Source organism: Physeter macrocephalus, chromosome 10, assembly GCF_002837175.3.
Source record: "Physeter macrocephalus isolate SW-GA chromosome 10, ASM283717v5, whole genome shotgun sequence".
Lineage (NCBI taxonomy): Eukaryota > Metazoa > Chordata > Mammalia > Artiodactyla > Physeteridae > Physeter > Physeter macrocephalus.
This window is the reverse complement of record NC_041223.1, coordinates 28,662,291-28,683,578: the sequence shown is the minus strand read 5'-3', so window position 1 is coordinate 28,683,578 and position 21,288 is coordinate 28,662,291. Positions and strand designations below refer to the sequence as shown.

General features: G+C 39.6%; 1 protein-coding gene across 4 annotated transcripts in view; it reads right to left on the bottom strand.

Moving 5' to 3' along the window:
* Positions 1-549: 549 nt before the first annotated feature.
* Positions 550-21,288, bottom strand: part of AHI1 (Abelson helper integration site 1) — a 194,821-nt gene continuing 174,082 nt past the window's right edge. The window contains exons 26-29 of one of the 4 annotated variants that reach the window (XR_003681424.2): positions 11,965-12,006; positions 11,756-11,853; positions 9,372-9,421; positions 596-627 (exon numbers count right to left, since the gene is read on the bottom strand). Coding sequence is in view for 1 of the 4 variants with exons in the window: in XM_024122533.3 (XP_023978301.1) it covers positions 622-627 (6 nt within the window). In the remaining 3 variants the exon portion in view is untranslated. Of the gene's footprint in view, positions 628-9,371; positions 9,422-11,755; positions 11,854-11,964; positions 12,007-21,288 lie in introns of those variants that run through there. The other 3 variants (XR_003681426.2, XR_003681425.2, XM_024122533.3) reach the window with 3 other exon arrangements.

The following is a 21,288-nucleotide window of genomic DNA, read 5'->3' as shown; positions in this document are numbered from 1 at the left end:
TATAGTTTATCTCTCACCAGAAAACATCATCATTCAAACTCATTTTGTCTCACTTGCCTGTCTCAGTGGAAAAAGTAGCCCCACCTTCTTGTTTCAAATTCTACTCTTTTAATTATTCTCCTTATCCTATACCTTGACTGGCTCTTCTCAAGGGGCTCTTTGCTCTGGGGTTATAAATATTCTTGTCATTCCCTCCTGTATAAAGATCTTCCTTACATCCTGTGTTTTCCACTAGTTTCTGCACAGCTTTTTCTTTCCTTTGAAGTCCAACTTCTGGGAGAAGCAGCCTCTCCTGACGGGCCTTCTCCCTATGGGCTGGAGACAATCTGACTCATGCTTCCAGGACCCTCCATTCAAAACCATCTTCTCCCAGGTCACAAACAGCCTCTTGGTTGCAAATCCCAAAGGCATTTTTCAGTCCTTATTTTACTTCTGCTGTCTTTGATATTTGTCCTTGTTGACCATGCCTTTCCTAAACCTTCCTGTTGACTCCGTGACATGACTGTCTTGTGGTTTCCTCTTACCTCTATGAGGGTGAATTTCCGGCCGGTTTGCTCATTCTTCTTCCCCTGCATATCCATGATGTGTCTGCGGTCCTCAAGGCTCTGTTCTCTGCCCACCTCAGAACTGCAGGAGAGGAAGATTGGAGACAAGGAGCCAGTGAGAAAACTGCTGCTACAGCTCAGATGGGGGTCGGATTTAGGGAAGTGGCAGTGGGAACAAAAAGGGGAGATAAATGGGAGGATCTGAGAGAAAAATATTCGACAGATGATATGAGCGTGATTATATATGTGGGTGGGCAGCAGTGAATCACTGAAAATAACGTAGAGACAATAAACCTTAGCTGGTTGGGCTCCTTTTTACTGTATGAAGGGACAAGAATAAAATAAATTTTACTTCTTTCAGAAAAATATTAGCTGCCTGGGAAAAACCAGGAAGTTTTTATCAAATTAAATAGAAGAAAGTGTGTGTGTGTGTGTGTGTGTGTGTGTGTGTGTGTGTGTGTGTGTAAAAGAGCAGGAGATTCCTTACTGACAAAGAAGGGGTGAACTTTATGCATAAGATAACGGTGATATCCTGACCTGTGGAATGGGGAATGCAGCTTTTCAAATGGTTCAACAGTAACAGTAACATAAAAACAAATATTTTGTGGATGAGTGTTTAGTAATGCAAGTTATGTTAGAAAAAAGAAAATACAAAAACAATGAAAAAAGGGAAATTCAAAGAATGGAAGGCAGTGTCCCCTTTCTAGGATGTCTAGGAATGGTGGGAGACATCACAACAGAGCTTGAAAAAGGTACAAGAATTTCAAAATCAGGCAATAAGGAGGACTGAACAGTGACTGCTGTGGACTAAACTGTATTCTTTCACAGGTTGAAGCCCTAACCCCCAAAGTGAATATATCTGGATATCGGGCCTTTAAGGAGGTAATTAAAGTTAAAGGAGGTCATAAGGGTGAGACCCTAAGCCACAGGACTGGTGTCCTTATAAGAAGAGGAAGAGACACCAGAGAGCTCTTTCTCTCCACACATGCACAGAGGAAAGGCCATGTGAGGACACAGCAAGAAGCTGGCCACCTGCAAGGCAGGAAGAGAGGCCTCACCAGAAACCAGCCCTGTTGGAACCTTGATCTTGAATTTTCAGGCTCCAGAACTATGAAAATAATACATTTACATTGTTTAAGCCACCCAGTCGGTGGTACTGTTATAGTAGCCCGAGAAGACTAATATGGAGATGTCTAAGTAAGTAAAATGAAGTCAGATGACTGAGAAGGAAAAGGGTCAGAAGCCACAAAGATGAAAGAACAAATAAAGTACATCTAGAAAGGAGGAAAATGATGAGAGAGAAAGGAAAAGTTGAGTTCTGAAGCAAAAAGCATCGATAACTTACTGCTATCTCCAGGGAACCTACACCTTAGCAGTGAAGTAAAAGTTCAAATGTCTGTGGATGACAGGGTGACAAGGAGAGCGAGGAAAGCAAGCCAGGTATAACACAGCAGGACCCTGGTAAACTGGAGAGTGGATGACTCATCTTAGGGAGGCGACCACTAACTCAGCTCCAGTGTATGGAAGCCAGCAAAGAATGTGGAGCTGTGGTCCAGAACTTCAAAAGAAATAAGAAATCTACATTTATGTGAAATCTTTGCATTTGGGCAACTGGTAAGATTACAGACACAGTGGACCTGGAGTGTATCTTGCTGGCAGGCCCAATTAAAAAATATATATATAATTTTGGTCTGTGCATTCCCCCACCCTGTAGAGTATCCTGCTAGTCTCAGGGTATTCCAGGCACTTTCATGCAATTGTGCCTTAGCTCCTGCCATCCTTCTGACTTCTAGGTCCTTTTCTTTTTGTTCACCCTGTCTCTACATGGTTTTTAAGACTTAAATGCTATCTTACATCTTTGGCTTTCCCTGATCACTGTGGGAAAAGCAGACCGTGTGATCCTCTCCACCTTTTCTTTCTCATAATGTACATATGATCTAACAGAAAGCTACCCTGAAAAATACAACATCTGGACTTTTGCTTGCATCCAAGATGAAGTAACAGGGACCAGATTTACTGCTCACCTAAAACAACCAAAAAAATTGGGCAAAACATATGAAATAATTTTCAAGACACTGAATCATAAGCAACAAAGGAAAGTGATACCCAAGAAACGGAAAATAAATGAGATGAGGCCTATGACTGCCCAGCTTACTGCCTTGAGAGCTTCCAGGCCACAGAACAGTGGGATGGAAACTGTGTGGAGCCTGGCAGACTCCCTGAGTGAGCGCTAGGAGTCTGAGGAGACCAGGTAGGCTATAGTTCACAGACTACCAGAGAGGAGACAGCTTCATAGTGAGAGAACTTGGAGACTTGCAAAGGTTCTCTTCAAGTATTCAGCAGAGTATGGGTGAGAATATACAGCTGAGGAAATTTCCCGAGGCCAGGGACAGCACCTATTCCCATCAGCCAGGATGGAAAACCTCACAACTCAGAACGCACTGGGTAGAATATCCAAAAGGGATTTGTATCAGTAGTGAGGAATAATTAGCCCTAGACTAAACACAGTTTGAGTCCCACCTAACAAATCTAGAAAAAGAAGCACAAATTAAACCCCAAAGAAGCAGAAATAAAGATCAGAGTGGAAATCAATAAAACAAAATAAATAAACAATAAAGAGAAATCAATGAAACAAAGCTGTTCTTTTCAATAAAATTGATAAACCATTTGCCAGGCTGACTGAGGAAAACAGAGTAAAGAAATAAATGATCAACACTAGGAATTAAAGAGGCAACATTATTACAGATTCTTTCAATATTAAAAAGATAATGAGGGAATATTATGAACAACTTTATGTCAAGGAATTCAACCACTTGGATGAAATGGACAAGTTCCTTGAAAGATACAAATGATCAATGCCTATATAAGAAGAAATAGATAACCTTAATAGCTCTACTTTTATTAAACAAATTGCACTTGTAGTTAAAAATCTTCCATAAAAGAATACTTCAAGCCCAGATAGCTTTACTGGTGAGTCTACGTAACATCTGAAGAAGAAATAGAGTGACATCAGTAAAAACGGTGGTGTTAAGGACTTCTGAAAAATTTCTCCTCCAAATAAGCTATGAGAAAACTGGCAAGCATGGTTAGAATCAACTTTTTTAGATTCTGGAAATTAGCCAATAGCTTGTAGTAACCCAGAGAATGTTTATTCAAGAAGAATGGTTGACACTTGGTAAGAACAGTGAGCTTTGTGGCATTTTAACTTACCTTATCCCATTCCCCACTGTCTGGCTCTGTGGGTACCTTGAAAAAGAAGAGCCTGCGTTTATGGTGAAAGCCAGCATCCTGGCAGCCACTGGAAGGAGCAGAACAGGGCTGGAGCTCTTTCAAAGCCTCATTCCCAAGGAATTGTCATTATCTGACCTATTTGGTGGTTTCCTGGAAGACACCACTTGTAAGGCTGTCTGCATTTGACTTATCTTAGAGCCTGCCTTTTCCCTGGGAGGCAATTACAATTAACTTCAGGGCTGCCTGAGCGGTGGATAACAGTAGGCAAACAACAGACTAACTGAAAGCTTTAAAGGAAAAGCTGGGGGAATAAGCTGTCCATGAGGGTTTTGAAAAGCTCAGACTTAGTCCTGGGAGTCTAGAAGGTCTTACACATGTGTAGGGCTGTGTGCATGCACAGGAAAGACCTGAGAAGGCCTTAAGCCCTCACCGCTGGCTGACCTAAACACTCTATGCCAACAGGAAGTGAAGGCTAAGACAGAGGTATCAACTGCCTGGCTGGGTGTTGAAGGTGTGCACAGCACACACTGAGCCCCTACCTGGCAAGACTGGGGGACCTACTGGTTCCAAGTGTTTAAGGAAATCGGTTTCCAATTATTAGCTGATCACTAATCTAACTGAGCAAAGACTCCTGTGGACAAACACGTTACAACTAAAGAATTAAAGAATTTGTTCAGAGAAGTTAACAAACAACGAACAACTACAATAAGTAGCAACAACAACAAACCCTGGGGAGGGGGAAGAATCTAATTTCCAGAGTTGTCACATTATATCATTCAAAATATCCAATTTTCAATAAAAGGTTACAAGACAGGCAAAGAAACAAGAAAGTATGCACCACACAAGGGAAAAAGCAATCAACTGAAATGGTCCCTTAGGAAGCCCAGACATCGGACTTTCTAGACAAAGACTTGAAATCCACTATTATAAATACATTCAAAGAACGCAAGAAAACCATACTTAAAGAACTAATGGAAAGTATGGGAACAACATTTCATCAAATAAAGAATATCAATCAATAAATAGAAATTACAAAAGGAAAAAGTAATATCATATCCTCACAGACTCTTCTAGAAAACTGAAGAGGAGGGAATTCTTAACGCATTCCATGAAGCCAGCTTACTCTGATAGCAAAACCAGACTAAGACAGTACAAGAAAAGAAAACTATAGACCTATATTTCTCTTGAACAAAATACAAACAACTCCAAATAAAATTTTAGCAAATCAAGTCCACCAATTTATAAAAAGGATAACACACCATGACTAAGTGGGGTTTATTCAAAGAATGAAAAGTTGGTTTAACATTTGAAAACCAGGTAATTTACCATATTAGCACATTTAAAAAGAAAAATCATATGATTATCTTAGTAGGTGCAGAAAAAGCATTTGACAAAAATCCAACATCCAATCCTGATACAAACTCTCAGCAAACTAGGAAATGAAGGAATAAAGGGCATTTATTAAAAAACCTATGACGATGTACTTAGTGGTGAAAGACTGAATGCTTTCCCACTCACTTCCCTTCAGGACAAAAGAAGATAAGAATATATACTCTCATCATTTCTATTCAACATTGTACTGGAGGTTCTAGCCAGGGCAATAAGGAGGGAGGGAGGAAAGGCATCCAGATTGGGAAAGAAGCTAAACTGGCTTTTATATGTATGACTATCTATATAGAAAACCTGGTGAAGTCCACCAAAAAGTTATTAAAACTAAAAAGATAGTTTAGTAAGGTAGCATGATACAAGATCAACATACAACAATTAGTAGTATTCCCATAAATTAGCAACAAACAATTGCAAATTGAAATTGAAAAATAATACCGTTTACCAATGAGATATGCAGGAATAAATCAGCCAAATACGTGCAGGACTTATACGCTGAAAACTAACAATCAGTGTTGAGAGAAATTAAAGAAGTCCTAAATAAATGGAGAAATATTTCATGTTAATGAGTCAGATGACTGAATACTGTCGACATGTCAGTTCTCCCCAAACGTATCTTTGGATTCAAGGTAATACAAGTTGGGATTCCAGAAGCCTATGTTGTAGAAACTGAAAAACTTACTCTAAATTGATGAGGACATACAAAGGACCCTGAATAGTTAAACTGACTTTAAAAAAGGACAAGACTCAAGGACCAATAATACCTGATTCCAAGACATAGTATAAAACTACAGTAATCAAGACCGTGTGTTACTGGTGTAAAGACAGAAGTAGATCAATGGATTAGAATACGTCCAGAAACAGACCTACCCTTATAATCACAATTGATTTTCAATGAAGGTGTAAAGACCATTCAGTTGAGGCATGGCTGTTTTTTCAACAAATGATGCTAGAACAACTGGATATCCAAATGCCAACAAAACAAAACAGAATCCTCTGATCCAAACCTCACATCATATACAAAAATTAACACAAAACAGATCATAGACTTAAATATGAAACCAATTTGAATTCTAAAACTTTTACAAGAAAACATAGGAGAAAACCTTTGTAACTTTGGCAGAGGTTTCTTAGATATTATACTAAAGCATGATATATAAAAGAAAAAAATTGACAAACTGGACTTCATCAAAATAAAAAAAAAGTTTGCTTTTCAAAAGCTACTGTTAAAAGAATGAAAAGGCGTAACAGAGACCGGGAGAAAATATCTGCAAATCATGTATCTGATAAAGAACATATTTAGAATATATAAGGAACTCTGTGATGTCACACACCTGACAATGGATAATTTTGATTTCAGAAAGGGTGGGGAATGGGAGGAGGAGAAAAAGGCTGAAAAGTGAATAATCAAAAGAAGAAACTAAAAAAAAAAAGTTGCAAGTAGTAGGGTATTTTAGGGGAAAAGGGTAAACTAATTTCTCCTCATGAAAAGAGGAAGAAATTGAAGAAGTCTGGAATAGGATTATTATAAAGATGGAAAAATATATAGTGGAGGAGAGATCAGATACTTGGAGTTAACACTTATGGCTGCACTACATTAAGAAGAGATTGCATTCATTCATTCATTCATTCAGTTCACATATGAGTGTTCACAAATAAAGGCCTTTAATATTATTGACCATCTGAATTAACTTCTCTCTGACCAAACCTGTTAATGAGATAAAACATTCTATGTTTAAAAAAAAAAAACCCAACAAACTCAAGATAAAATATGTTAGTAACTAGGGAACACTAATACTAATTATGGATTATAACATATTTGTAGAAGCTTCATTACAAACTGACTTAGGCAGCAGATCATAACATCACAGGGGCATGAGATACAAAAGGTAAAAGTTTAAGACTTTGAAGAAAATGCCTTTAAATTAACCTATAAAAGTTTCTTCTTGGTATCTTTTTAAGATAAGAGAGTATAGCTTTATTAAAATGTGTAAAAATTGTTTGCACAGAAGTGATTGACATTTCTGAGAAAAAATTTAAAAGTATAAATGAGACAAGAAATTCAAGTGGAAAGTGGTGAGAGGCAGACCTATGTGGCTCATTTACAAAGTTTGGTCAACCAACTAATGAGCAGATGTTAGTAACTGAATGGCAAGGCTGCAAAGAAACAAAAAAACTAGGCTCTATCCATTTACTTGGGTACAATGGACTCATTTAAGTAAATTAGAGAAATAAAGAAATGACATACTGGGCTATAGTATTTCCACCTTCAACTTGCCTACAGTTCTTAAGTCATGAGAAATGTATCTTAATTCATCCTTACTTCTAAGAAATTATGAGTACAGGGAAAAGCCCAAAGGCTTTAGATGAACTTGAGCATTTAGACATATCTGAACTTCTCATGAAAATTTACTTTCAGAAGCTTCTTAAGTGCTCTATGTTCAAAAAGAGAAGCCAAGCTACCCTGACAGCCTTAGAAACAAGCTGGGATAGTTTCTGAGGCTTTTTTGAACTTTAATCTGAAGAGCATTGTGTGGATCTCTCTGCCACCTGAAAATACGTATCCAAAGTAGTCAGAGTGACTACAGAACCTTTCATTCACATATTAGATAAAAGTTCTAAAAAATTTTATAAAAATGTTCATAGAGAGGACAGTTCCCATAATGTATTAAAATATGGTCATTTTTGATTGTTGAAACAGGGTTTGTCCTCACAGCTCCAGCGTATTTTTTACGCGGGTGATCTGTCATTGAGTATACTCCTCAGGGTCAGTTATTATATTATCAACTATTATGTAAAATTTCAATTGTTCAGAGATTGGAACTGAAAACATACCTGGCAGATATAACAAAAACAAAAAACTGAAAGACCTGGGATGTGTATTTGTGTCGTGTGACAGGCAGAGAGAAAGCATGGAAAGAACAGCAGATTGGGAAACACAGGATCTGTGTTCTGGTACTGGCTCTGCCTCTTACTACCGCCCTCAGATCATGTTTCTCCACATGCAAAAGAGGGGTCAGAGCAATGGTCTGCAGGGAAATGGGGAGACTCAAATGTGATAATGTGAGTGACTGTGTTCTGATGTAATACAGGGCTATATATAATCATATAATCATCAATATAATTTTATCTCTCAAAAAGAAAGATTTTTTAAACTTACAAACAAAATGGCATCTTACCAAGGAGCCTAATAACACTGAATATAGTACAAAAAACAAACACACACACACCCTGGTGGTCTGAGAACCAGGAGACTTAGGTCTTGCCTGGTTCAAGCGCTGACATAAATGTGCCTTGTGACATTTGCACAAGGTCTTTCCTCTTAGTTTTCCTGAATGTAAAACAGAGGGAATGTAGAATTTCTAAGGGATTTTCTAAGTCATGATTCTGTGACTCTTAAATACCATTTAAAAATTCTGTTTGTCTTTCATCTGTAGAATGAAATATTATAAAATAATGCACGGTTTTATCTGATAATTCCTGTAAATTAGAGTGTCATTTAAATCAGAATTTCTGGACTGGAAGAGACATATTCTTCAAAATGTCAAAGTGCATAGCAGGGTTAACGAATAAATATTGGGTTGGCCCAAAAGTTCATTCGGGTTTTTCTGTACGATGTTATGAAAACCCCTGAACTTTTGGGCCAACCCAATATTTTCCTGAAGGACATTCAGCAGGGATTCTCTGTGTGCACATGTGTGTAGGCATGCACCCAATGTGGGGACAGTGGCGGTGGGATGGGAGGGCACAGCAGACACCTGAGCTGTTCGAGGTTGTTACACTCACGTGATAGTTTGCTAGTGACGTGTGACTATGAAGTCAGGGCTTCAAATTATGTACAAAATCATCTGCAATGATAAAAATTGAGAAGTGCTTTGCAAAGGTTTTCAGTATTTTTTTTTCTGAGGTAAGAGAGATTTTCTATTTATGTTACTAAGTAATATAGCAAGTATCAAAAAAAATACAAAAACTTCCTAGAGATCTTTTAAAATAAATACTTCAAAAATTGCTCATCTGCCTTAGGCATTTCTAAGACATATACAATGATAATGTCCTGGGTATTTGCTTTTTTTCTTTAATGCCTCGAAATAGGCATTTCATAATTTTTTTAGTGTGGTATTATGAAGAGGGAAATGGAGAAACTGTCCTTAAAAAAAAAAAACACAACTATTTATCACTGCAAATTATTTAGGAGGAAAAGCTGCTTACTGTGTCACAGACTCTGAGCCCAGTCTGAAATCCTGGGACTTGAATGACTGCTGTGAAAGAAGAACAAAGAGTAAGTCACAAATCACAGAAGACAACACAGGCAATATTCACATGCTGAAAACCCACCAACTGGATGAATGAGGAGAGAGCATGCCTGTTCTGAACACAAGTGTCTATCAGCATGTCTATCACAGGTGTCTATTCACTCGCACGGAAAACCAAGTAAACAGCTCTCCAGATTGGTTAAGCGCTCTTCGTAAATAAAGTGAGCTTTCAGGTGTGTGGCAAAGAGAGTCAGTTGTAAGTCAGCCTACATTAATTCAGTAATACTATGTTATATTACTTAAGTTCTAAATTTACCTTTCAACACTGCATCTTTCCTTTGTAATCTTGTCAGTACATTGTATTTTCATGGTGTTACTCACTGAACTATGTGTAAAATTTTGAATCTGCAAGCTCTTTAAATCTTCTACAAAATTTGCTTAGTATATCTGTTTTATTAATGGCACCTCCATGAGAAAATCAAATAAGCACTTTCAGTGGTGCCAGATTATACTCTGAGTGTTAGACGGTTCCTCTAGAGTTTGAACATTAATTCCAAATGAAAGGATACTGTGGAAAATGGTAGTTGATATGAGACAGTAGTTTAGAAATCAACCTAATCTTGCTATAAGACAGACTTGCAAATTTTTTTTAACAGATAATTACATGTTATGGAAAGGATCTACTTAAAATTCACAGAAAATATAAATCACTACTATGTTAAAGTTTTGAATTACATACAAATGAAAGAGATATACCATATCTGCCTAATTAAAATTTTAAAACTGCAGAAAACAAAAAGCCAAAATGATATGAAAGACAAGGAGTACAACTGTCTCAGTCTTAACTTCTTTGAGTAACTACTGCTGTCCCAGTCTTATCTCTACTGAAACTTGTTTTGCCTTTTTGGATTTCCTCCTTCACAATCAGATTTCAGCAAGATTTGGCACTGAGTCCCTTTAAACAAGTATTACTTTTCTTATCATAAAGATTTCAAGAGGATTTTGTACTTCTCTGGACCATAACTATGTAATATTATGGCTGGCTATATAGCTTTAAATCAAGCATGTAATGAAAACAAGAGTTAAAGGGCAAGGAGACTTAGTGGCAAAACCTGAATGTTGTAGTAAGTGAGCCTATTTCAAAGAACAACTAAAGAACCAATCTCGGATTTTTCTCAACTATTTGATGATGATCTGACTCAGTTAAAATGTGTTTGGGGAAAAAAGTACAAACACATAGAAAATTTAAATTCAAGGACTAATGCAGACTGCAGAATAGTCTACCTGCCCTCAAGCCCATAGAGCAGAAGAAAACCATCAAAACCTCTCAGAAAGCATTAACTGTAACTGAATTTCTTCAGCTTTTTTCCCCAGACTTATAAAATAAATTCCAAACACAGCCATCAGATTAAAGGTCAGATGTTTCTTTTACATGGTCTAAGTATTACTTCTCTCTCTTTGCCCAAGGCAAGAGCAACATCTTACCTTAAATACATGTATATACAGTCGGCCCTCAGTATCCAAGGGGGATTGGTTGCAGGACACTCCCACCTGCACAGATACCAAAATCTGCAGATGCTAAAGTGCCTCATATAATGGTGTAGTATTTGTATATAACCTAACAATCTCCTGTATACTTTAAATCATCTCTAGATTACTTATAATACCTAATACGATGTAAACTCTATGCAAATAGTTGTAAATACAATGTAAATGCTATGTAAATAGTTGCCAGCATGGCAAATTCAAGTTTTGCTTTTTGAAACTTTCTGGAATTTTTTTTCCGAATAATTTCAATCCATGTTTGGTTGACTCTTTAGATGCATAGCCCGTGGATAAGGAAGGCCAACTGTATATGAAATGTTGTAAAACTACTGGATTAAAAAAACCCAACATAATGGCTCTAATCAGAATATAAGTCTACTCCAGAGGTTGACGGAAGGGAAGTCAGACTGAATTATACATCACTGTTAAGTCAGTGTTACTTTTCCTTTCTTGTTGTGACCCTGACAAATGAGTAACAACATATTACTACGTTCAGGTCTTACCAAACCTGCTTCTAATAGTCTTTTCATATGAAATGGGTGCTGTGATGTCCTCAGGAAGTCTGTCTTAAGCAGGTTAAACATGGTTCCTGCCCTGTTTCCTACTGTGTTACTGCATTACTGTAGCGGCATATCCAAGTCCTTTTTCATGATGCAAAGGTTGGCTTAACCTATGTTCAAATGCTATGAATCACAAATTAGTAGGAGATCCACATTACAAAGTCTTGACACTGATTTATAAAAGGACACTTATTTCTCTAGGACCAACACTTCACTTCTCAACACCTTTACTCACTCATTCCTTGGTCTCAGCAGCAGCGCGCCATATGGGTATGGAGGCAGAAGGAGGGGGAAGAAGGAGGTGTCTCTGTGAGCTGTTTTGTTTCACTTTATCTTTAAACAAAAAAGCCCAAGGCTATGAGACAATCAGCCCATAAGCACCCTCACCCCCCCATCAAGGCCAAGGAGCATGATTGCCCTTCTTTCCCTCTTGTCCACACACACCTCTCAGCTGTTTTGTGACTTCATTTCCTCTTCATGGATACCCTTGATTTGGAGAGGAGGGGATGAAGAGAGGAAGATGAGCAAAGCAAAGGAGATGAATGAAAGGATCAGAACCTGGAGACTCTTGCTTCCCAAACCCTCACAACTTCGTAGTGATGCTTTTAAGTTTAGATGCAGTGAGACAAACATGAAAGGAATGATTAATGGAATGATTTTCAGTGCCTCCAGTGATTACATGGAGATTTACCAAGAAGAGACAACTCATAAATAACTTTGTGAAAGAGAAATGGGCCATGCAAATAACTCCCCCAAATATTTCTATAAACTTGAAGAATGAATGTAAAATTAAGTAAATGTTCAATCTATGCTTGTTGCAGTAGCACACCAGCTTTAAATAAGGCAAATTTATGATATAGTAGAGCTCTATTTTTAAAGCTATGTATATACCTCCTGATATCTACCTTTTCCAAAGAATCAATATCTGCAATTTTTTTATACCCACTTTGTAGGAATTTTTATTGAAAAGAAAAAAAACCCAACAACGAGGGCTGTTGGTTAAATTCGAATCTCGGTTCTGTCATTAACTCTCTGTGTGGCCTCAGTAAGCCACTTAACTTCTCTTGAGGTGTGTTTTTCTTACTTGAAAATGTACAGGAGGTGCTCAGAATAAAAGCAGGAACTATCATAGCACCATTCTTATATTTTACAGATGAGGAAATGGAGGCCCAGAGTCACCAAGATTACAGAAGTAGCCTGAAGGTTTACAATCCTGTTTTTCAAACTGATTTAAAAGCAAAACTCATTTTCAATACAATTTTGTTTGAAAGCCTCACATACAAACACTGAAAAGGAGAATTTCTCTAGGTGAAGCTGGGTTTGGTGGTCTGGCAAACCTGGCCTCCCCAGACCTACCCCACAGAGCCCTGAGGAACAGGGCTCTACAGAGGAGAGAGTTTACAAACCACTCGACTAGATAAGCTCTTTCAGGTTTTCTCTGTTGCTAAAATTATGTTTCTGGGAGCATAATTTTATGACTTTAAATGTTCATACAAGTTTGCTGTTGATTCTTTGATTTTAGAATTTATTGTGGATTATTTGAGTTGTATTTGACGCTAAATCCTCCAATTATGCTTTTCCTTAAGGACAAAATATTCCTCTGCATTAAGATGCAGTTTCTATAAGTATATTAAAACAAAAAGTAAAGGCCTTCATCTTGATTCATGATTTGTAGTTTGGGATACGAATTATGCCAATTAAAAACGACAACAATAATAAATACTTAACGGAAAGCCACTCTAGGGGCAAGGCACCGTGCTACATGCCCTGGAGATACAAAGCTAAGTAGGCTCCAAGAGCTTATACTCTAACAGGGAAAGGCATGGAGACAACCAACAAGGCAGAGGGAGAGCCACATTATGATAAAGGAAAAAAAAATGTGCAGATATAAAGGAACAGAAGTCTTGAATTGCAACCGGAGGCTTTGGAGAAGGATTCTCAGAAGAGGGCGCATTTAGCTGTCTCCTAAGGGATAAACTGCATTTCTGATAGTTGGCGTAGCACAAAAACTATACAGCTAGAGAAAACGGGGTAAGCAGAGGTTTGAGGTTTGGCGTCTGCAGGGCAGCATACTCGGGAGGGTGATTTGAGAGATGAGGAAAAGTAGGTCCGAACTTCTGTTCAATCTCTGAGGGATGAGAGCTAGATTAAAACTTAAGAGATTTGGGGCTTCCCTGGTGGCGCAGTGGTTGAGAGTCCGCCTCCCGATGCAGGGGACACGGGTTCGTGCCCCGGTCCGGGAAGATCCCACATACCGCAGAGCGGCTGGGCCCATGAGCCATGGCCGCTGAGCCTGCGCGTCCAGAGCCTGTGCTCCACAACGGGAGAGGCCACAACGGTGAGAGGTCCGCATACCGCAAAAAAACAACAAAAAATAAAAAACAAAACAAAACAAAATTAAGAGATTTGGACTTCAAAAACAAATATAGCATCGGCTAAGATTTCTGAGCTGGTAAATCACGACTTGGTTTCTATTTTAGGAAGGTACCTCTGGTAGGCAGGTAAATGGTGCAGTAAAGACTGGAGAATGGGAGCGTGGAGACCTCCACAGGTAGGGGCTGGAGGGCTGGTTCCAGCAATCTCCGTCCCAGGCTCCTCCCCGTCAGTGCACTCTTTAAAAAAACTGGCGCTCCTCAATGCCTTCTACCCTTTAGTTCCGTACACTCCTCTGTTCCCATGGATTAGACAGGTATGTTTATGCTAAAGACTTCCAAATCAATACCCCGAACCTGGATCTCCAGTTTTCTTCAAAATGATTTGGCAATCGTTAGTTTTCAGCAAATCTTGTAAATAAGGCAGTTTTTCTGAAAATACACTTGGAACCATCCATCTTCATCAGAACTACCTCGCAAGCCTGAGTTCTGAGCAAATCTCTCCCGAGCGCCCTGGCTGCCGCACTGGCACTACACACAGAGCATCTTACGCTGAAGTGCCCTTCTGCTTTTACACACTGATGGTCACATTAGAAACCGAGGTTGCTCCTTTTCCTTCACAGGGATTTCCTCACCAAATCCTACTTTCTCATTATGGCTGGCTCGGATTGCTGCAACTGCCTCTCCTGGTCTTATTTTACTGCTTTCCCGCCACCCCCCCCCCCCACCTCCTTCTCAGAGCTTACAGAATGAGCTTCTGAAACAACTGATTTGATCATGCCATCCTCCATGTTTTAAATCCTCCAATGGCTCCCCAGTATCAAATCCAGCTCCTTAACATACCATACAAGGATCTTCTGATCCCGTCTCCTCGTTCAGGTTCAGCTTTCTCTCTTTTTAACTTTGCAGCCTAGGCTCCAGCCATGATGACATATTTGTGGTGGCCTGTGTGCCATGCCTTCATATTTGTTCAGTCTGCCTGGAATGCTCTTCCTCCCATAAAACTCAATTTAGAAATCAACCCTTCTGGAAAGCCTTTCCTGACCTCATTAAGCTTGGGTCAGGGGCCACTTCTATTTGCTCCCCTGCATTTCATATAGAACTCTACCAAAACAGACTTTTATGCTGTAAAATCCCCGATATTTGACTGTTCTTTCAAGAGAGAACTCCTTAAAGGTGAAGGTAGATGATGATTCCGTAACACACTGGAGTAGAGAAGAAAAAAATCAGGTTTTTAAAAGTGGATTTGGTTTTGGGCACACTGGACCAGAGATTCCAGAATGACACCTTCGTGAACGTGGAAATTTCTAGTAGGCGGTTAGAAATACACTTGGGGGATTCAGAACAGGAGTCGAAGTTACGGATGTAGAATTTGATACATCTGAAATACCAAAGTAATATCTGAAATGATAGGGGTAGAGAAAAAGAAAAGACATACAGCATGTAGCTTGTAGAAGGCTTGTATTACAGTGGCAGGCAAAGCCAGAGAATGAGAGAGAAACAGGAGAGGTAAAAGCACTGTTACAGACATTAAGGAAACAGAAAAAAGCAGAGGTGTTAATGACCCAGAAAGCTGGCATATGGAGGATTTTTTTACATGGTCTGTAAACTGCTGGAAACAGTCCCTCCCTCCATCGTGTGCTTTATCCCTTATCCCTTCCCCTGTGAGCAGCTGGTTTTTCAGTTTCTCTGATGAGCACTTCTAGCTACTTGAGGGCTTCTGCACAAGCTGTTTCTAATGCCTCAAACATATCCTCCTGCCCCCCACCCCCTTACAAAAACTAACCCAACCACTTCTCACCACAAGGCCTCACAGCTTCCCTTCACTGTCCTCTCACTGCTTATGTTTTAGTTTTATGACTCATTAATTACAGTTACTTTCACTCATTAGGCTGTAAGTTCTGTAAGTGGAGGGACTATTTCTGTTTAATTCACCATTACACCATGCAGACAACATTCTACCACAGTGCCTGGAAAAACAGCAGGCATTCAATATATATGTGTTAAATGAATCAACTATAAAGACACCAAAGGGGTGGAGGGGTAAGGATGCAGATCATTGGTTGAGTGAGGCTAGAAGAATGTGGGAGGGAAAATGACCAAAAATACAAGTGGAGAGGTCGGCCATAGAAAGGAGGGCACTTCTTTCTATGATCTGAAAGCAGCTGGAGAAGGAAGGGGAAGTAACAGAAATACAGAGAAAGCAGGGAGACAAAGTCAGCCTGGAGTAAGAGGTTAGGTGGACCTTACTGGGAGCAGGCACTGTAAAGCATGGGGTAGGGAGTCAGTCAGGAAGAACAAAAAGATGATCAAGACCACGGGTCTCACTGAGGCTGGGAACCACAAGTATGACACAGAGACAACCACCACAGTTCTGTGCTTTTCCTTAGCAATGATGAAATTCCAGAGTAGAAGTGAGAGAAATGGACAACTGGTTTACCCCCAGGCCTGGGGACTGGTAAGACCTGTATGCCAAGTCACACCAAGTGCCACATGTATATGACATCAAACTTCTAAATAAGTGCTGCTTCCATGCATTTATTTCCTGGTGATCTAAGTGAGCTGGTTTGGGGAGAGTGAAAACTGATGGCAGATAACCAAGAAGGCAGGAAACATCAGAATGTCACCCCTCCCTCCTTTAAAAAAAAAATTTCTGCAAACTAAAGAATCATTTGGGTCACCCACTGCCTCTTTTGGGACTGGACTACTCCCTAGTGATGGGCAATAAGGGTAGGAAACTGGAGAGACTGAAGGAGACGTGGCAATTTTACCAAGTCCACTGCAGCCCTCTGCACACTGTTGACCATCTGCCCGTGAGCAACACCATCAGTGCTGACGTTCGACAGGGTCAGGTCTGATTTGGAAGATTAATACATACCTCAGTACACCTGCTCCTATTTGTTTGCCTGATCCTTCCTTCATTCAATAAACATTTACTGAATACCTGCTTTGTGCCGGATGCTGGGAATTCAATTTTAAATGAGACACAGTCTCTGCCTTAAAGAAGTTATGGCCCTTTTATTCCATCCAAAGACAAAGAAAGGAATTGAAGAAAAAAGTCGTATGCATGAGCCATGCTAGGAATAGTAGGTTACACTTTTGATCCAATTTCCTATGCCTGAACTTTTCCTTCTTCATCTTTATTATAAAGACTTACAGGTTTTATAAAACGACTGTGTACTTTTAATACAGTTTCAAAATACAGCTAATCCTCATTATTTGTGGATTCCCTGTTTGCAAATTTGCCTACGCACTAAAATTCACTTGTAACCCCCAAATCAATGCGTGTGGTGCGGTCACAGTTGAATGCACTGGCACAGAGTGGTGACACATTTGAGCTGCCCAATGCACACGTTCCCAGCTGAGGGAGGAACGTTAGCACCTCCTAATGCCTTGCAATGTTTCTCATGCTCCGTCTTATTGTTTCAGCTCTCATACAGTAAACAAGTGTCCTTTTTATGATCTATTTAGTGCCATGTTTTTCACATTTTTGTGCTCTTTGTTGGTGATTTTGCTGTTTAAAATGGTCCCTAAGCATACTGTTGCAGTGTTGTCTAGTGTGACTAAGTACAAGAGGGATGAGGTGCCCCACAGATAAAGTATGTGTACTAGTTAAGCTTTGTTTAGGTGCAAGTGATAGGGCATGAGTTCAATTTTAATGACTCAACTATATTAAATTAAGTGCCTTTAGACAGAAATACACATAAAACAAGGTTATGTATTTTTTTTGTTTTTTTTTGCGGTACGCGGGCCTCTCACTGTCATGGCCTCTCCCGTTGCAGGGCACAGGCTCCAGACGGGCAGGCTCAGCGGCCATGGCTCACGGGCCCAGCCACTCGGCGGCATGTGGGATCTTCCAGGACTGGGGCACGAACCCGTGTCCCCTGCATCGGCAGGCGGACTCTCAACCACTGAACCACCAGGGGAGCCCCAAGGTTATGTATTGATTGGTTGATGAAAGTATTGTGACCAGAGGCTCTCAAGAACCTAATCCTGCATTTCCCTCTAGGAGCATTGGTTTAGAATTCACTAATTCAGTGTTCATGGTGAATTTATAGAACATAATTACTGTAAATGACTAAAATTGACAGTGTATTTTTAGGCATGGTTTCTGTGCATCCACCAAATTACTATTTTACTGTTCTTAGTTGCTACCTTTCCTAATCTTATTCCTTGACAAATCTATGAAGTTTTGGGGAGCTCTGTCTCAATCAAATTGTAATCATTCATAAAGAATATCCTACACGTACAATACTAAGGTGGGAACTTTGGGGGGAATATGAATGTTGGAAAGTTGATTCCTGTTGGTTTCACATGGCTGTGTGTAATGGCTTATAGACTCATATTTAGTCAGGTCAATTGGAAGTTTATAGCCTGAGATCAAAGGTCCTGAAGTAGGTATGTTATTCCTTTGATGAGGCTGGAAGAACATTCTCTAGCAAAATTCCGTAACTCTGTGTCTACAAAGGAGCTTTCATAAATATAAAGGAGTATCTCCCAAAGGGTAGCACGTCTAGGGTAAAGTCTGGGCACTGGTATTTTTACACAAGTGCCCAAGGTGATTCTAAGGACTAGCTGTTTGAGAACTCTTACCCTGGCATATAACAAACCAATAATCTGTGGGGGTTGGAGAGCTCAGGACTGACTCCTGATCTGTGTGTGTGAAGCTGACTTCGCTTAGTAGCCGGTAAGCATGGATTATTGTGATCCCTGTCATCTCCTCCCATTCTTGCTTTCTCCCCTTCCTCTGGTTTGAATCTCAATTCTTACCAGTATTATCCACCAAGGATTTCAAATTCCCTCCCAACAAACAACATTAAACAGACACAGTAACTCTCAGGCTCGTAATTTATTGAGGGCAAATATATGTACAGGAGAGGTTCAAGATGGCGGAGGAGTAAGACGTGGAGATCAACTTCCTCCCCACAAATACATCAAAAATACATCTACATGTGGAACAGCTCCTACAGAACACCTAATGAACACTGGCAGAAGACCTCAGACTTCCCAAAAGGCAAGAAACTCCCAAAGTACCGGGCCAGGTGGCTGACAGCGCCAGGTGGCAGGTCTGAACCTCTGAGGTGGGAGAGCTGAGCTCGGGACATTGGTCCACCAGAGACCACCCAGCACCACGTAATATCAAATGGTGAAAGCTCTCTCAGAGATCTGCATCTCAATGCTAAGACCAAGCTCCACTCAATGACCAGCAAGCTACAGTTCTGGACACCCTATGCCAAACAACTAGCAAGACAGGAACACAACGCCACCCACTAGCAGAGAGGCTGCCTAAATTCATAATAAGGTCACAGACACCCCAAAACACACCACTGGACGTGGTCCTGCCCACCAGAAAGACAAGATCTGACCTGGAAGATAAAATAGTGGAAATAACTACCGCAGGGCAGAATAAAGAAAAAAGAATGAAAAGAACTGAGGACAGTCTCAGAGACTTCTGGGACAAGATTAAACGCACCAATATTCGAATTATAGGGGTCCCAGAAGAAGAAGAGAAAAAAAAGGGACTGAGAAAATATTTGAAGAGATTATAGTTGAAAACTTCCCTAATATGGGAAATGAAAGAGTAAATCAAGTCCAAGAAGCACAGAGGGTCCCATACAGGATAAATCCAAGGAAAAACACACCAAGACACATATTAATCAAACTATGAAAAATTAAATACAAAGAAAAAGTATTAAAAACAGCAAGGGAAAAGCAACAAATAACATACAAGGGAATCAATAAGGTCACAGACACCCCAAAACACACCACTGGACGTGGTCCTGCCCACCAGAAAGACAAGATCCAGCCTCATCCACCAGAACACAGGCACCAGTCCCCTCCACCAGGAAGCCTACACAACCCACTGAACCAACCTTAGCCACTGGGGGCAGACACCAAGAACAACGGGAAATACGAACCTGCAGCCGGCAGAGAGGAAACCCCAAACACAGTAAGTTAAGCAAAATGAGAAGACACAGAAATACACAGGTAAAGGAGCAAGGTAAAAACCCAGCAGACCAAACAAATGAAGAGGAAATAGCAGTCTACCGGAAAAAGATTTCAGAGTAATGATAGTAAAGATGATCTAAAATCTTGCAAATAGAATGGAGAAAATATGAAAGAGTAAATCAAGTCCAAGAAGCACAGAGGGTCCCATACAGGATAAATCCAAGGAAAAACACACCAAGACACATATTAATCAAACTATGAAAAATTAAATACAAAGAAAAAGTATTAAAAACAGCAAGGGAAAAGCAACAAATAACATACAAGGGAATCCCCATAAGGTTAACAGCTGATCTTTGAGTAGAAACTCTGCAAGCCAGAGGGAGTGGCAGGACATATTTAAAGTGGTGAAAGGCAAAAACCTACAACCAAGATTACTCTAAACAGCAAGGATCTCATTCAGATTCAATGGAGAAATTAAAACCTTTACAGACAAGCAAAAGCTAAGAGAATTCAGTACCACCAAACCAGCTTTATAACAAATCATAAAGGAACTTCTCTAGGCAGGAAACACAAGAGAAGGAAAAGATCCACAATAACAAAGCGAAAACAATTAAGAAAATGGTAATAGGAACACACATATTGATAACTACTTTAAATGTAAATGGATGAAATGCTCCAACCAAAAGACACAGACTAGCTGATTGGATACAAAAACAAGACCCGTATATATGCTGTCTACAAGAGACCCACTTCAGACCTAGGGACACATACAGACTGAAAGTGAGGGGATGGAAAAAGATATTCCATGCAAACGGAAATCAAAAGAAAGCTGGAGTAGCAATTCCTGTATCAGACAAGACAGACTTTAAAATAAAGACTATTACAAGAGACAAATGACACTACATAATGATCAAGGGATCAATCCAAGAAGAAGATTTAACAATTGTAAATATTTATGCACCCAACACAGGAGCACCTCAATACTTATGGCAAATGCTAACAGCCATAAAAGGGGAAATCAACAGTAACACAATAATAGTAGGGGACTTAAACACCCCACTTTCACCAATGGACAGATCATCCAAAATGAAAATAAATAAGGAAACACAAGCTTTAAATGATACATTAAACAACATGGACTTAATTGATATTTATAGGACATTCCATCCCAAAACAACAGAATATACTTTCTGCTCAAGTGCTCATGGAACACTCCAGGATAGACAGACTCTCTTGGGTCACAAATCAAGCCTTGGTAAATTTAAGAAAATTGAAATAGTACCAAGTATGTTTTTTTGACCACAGCACTATGAGACTGGATATCAATTACAGGAAACAGTCTGTAAAAAATACAAACACATGGAGGCTAAACAACATCCTACTAAATAACCAAGAGATCACTGAAGATATCAAAGAGGAAATCAAAAAATACCTAGAAACAAATGAC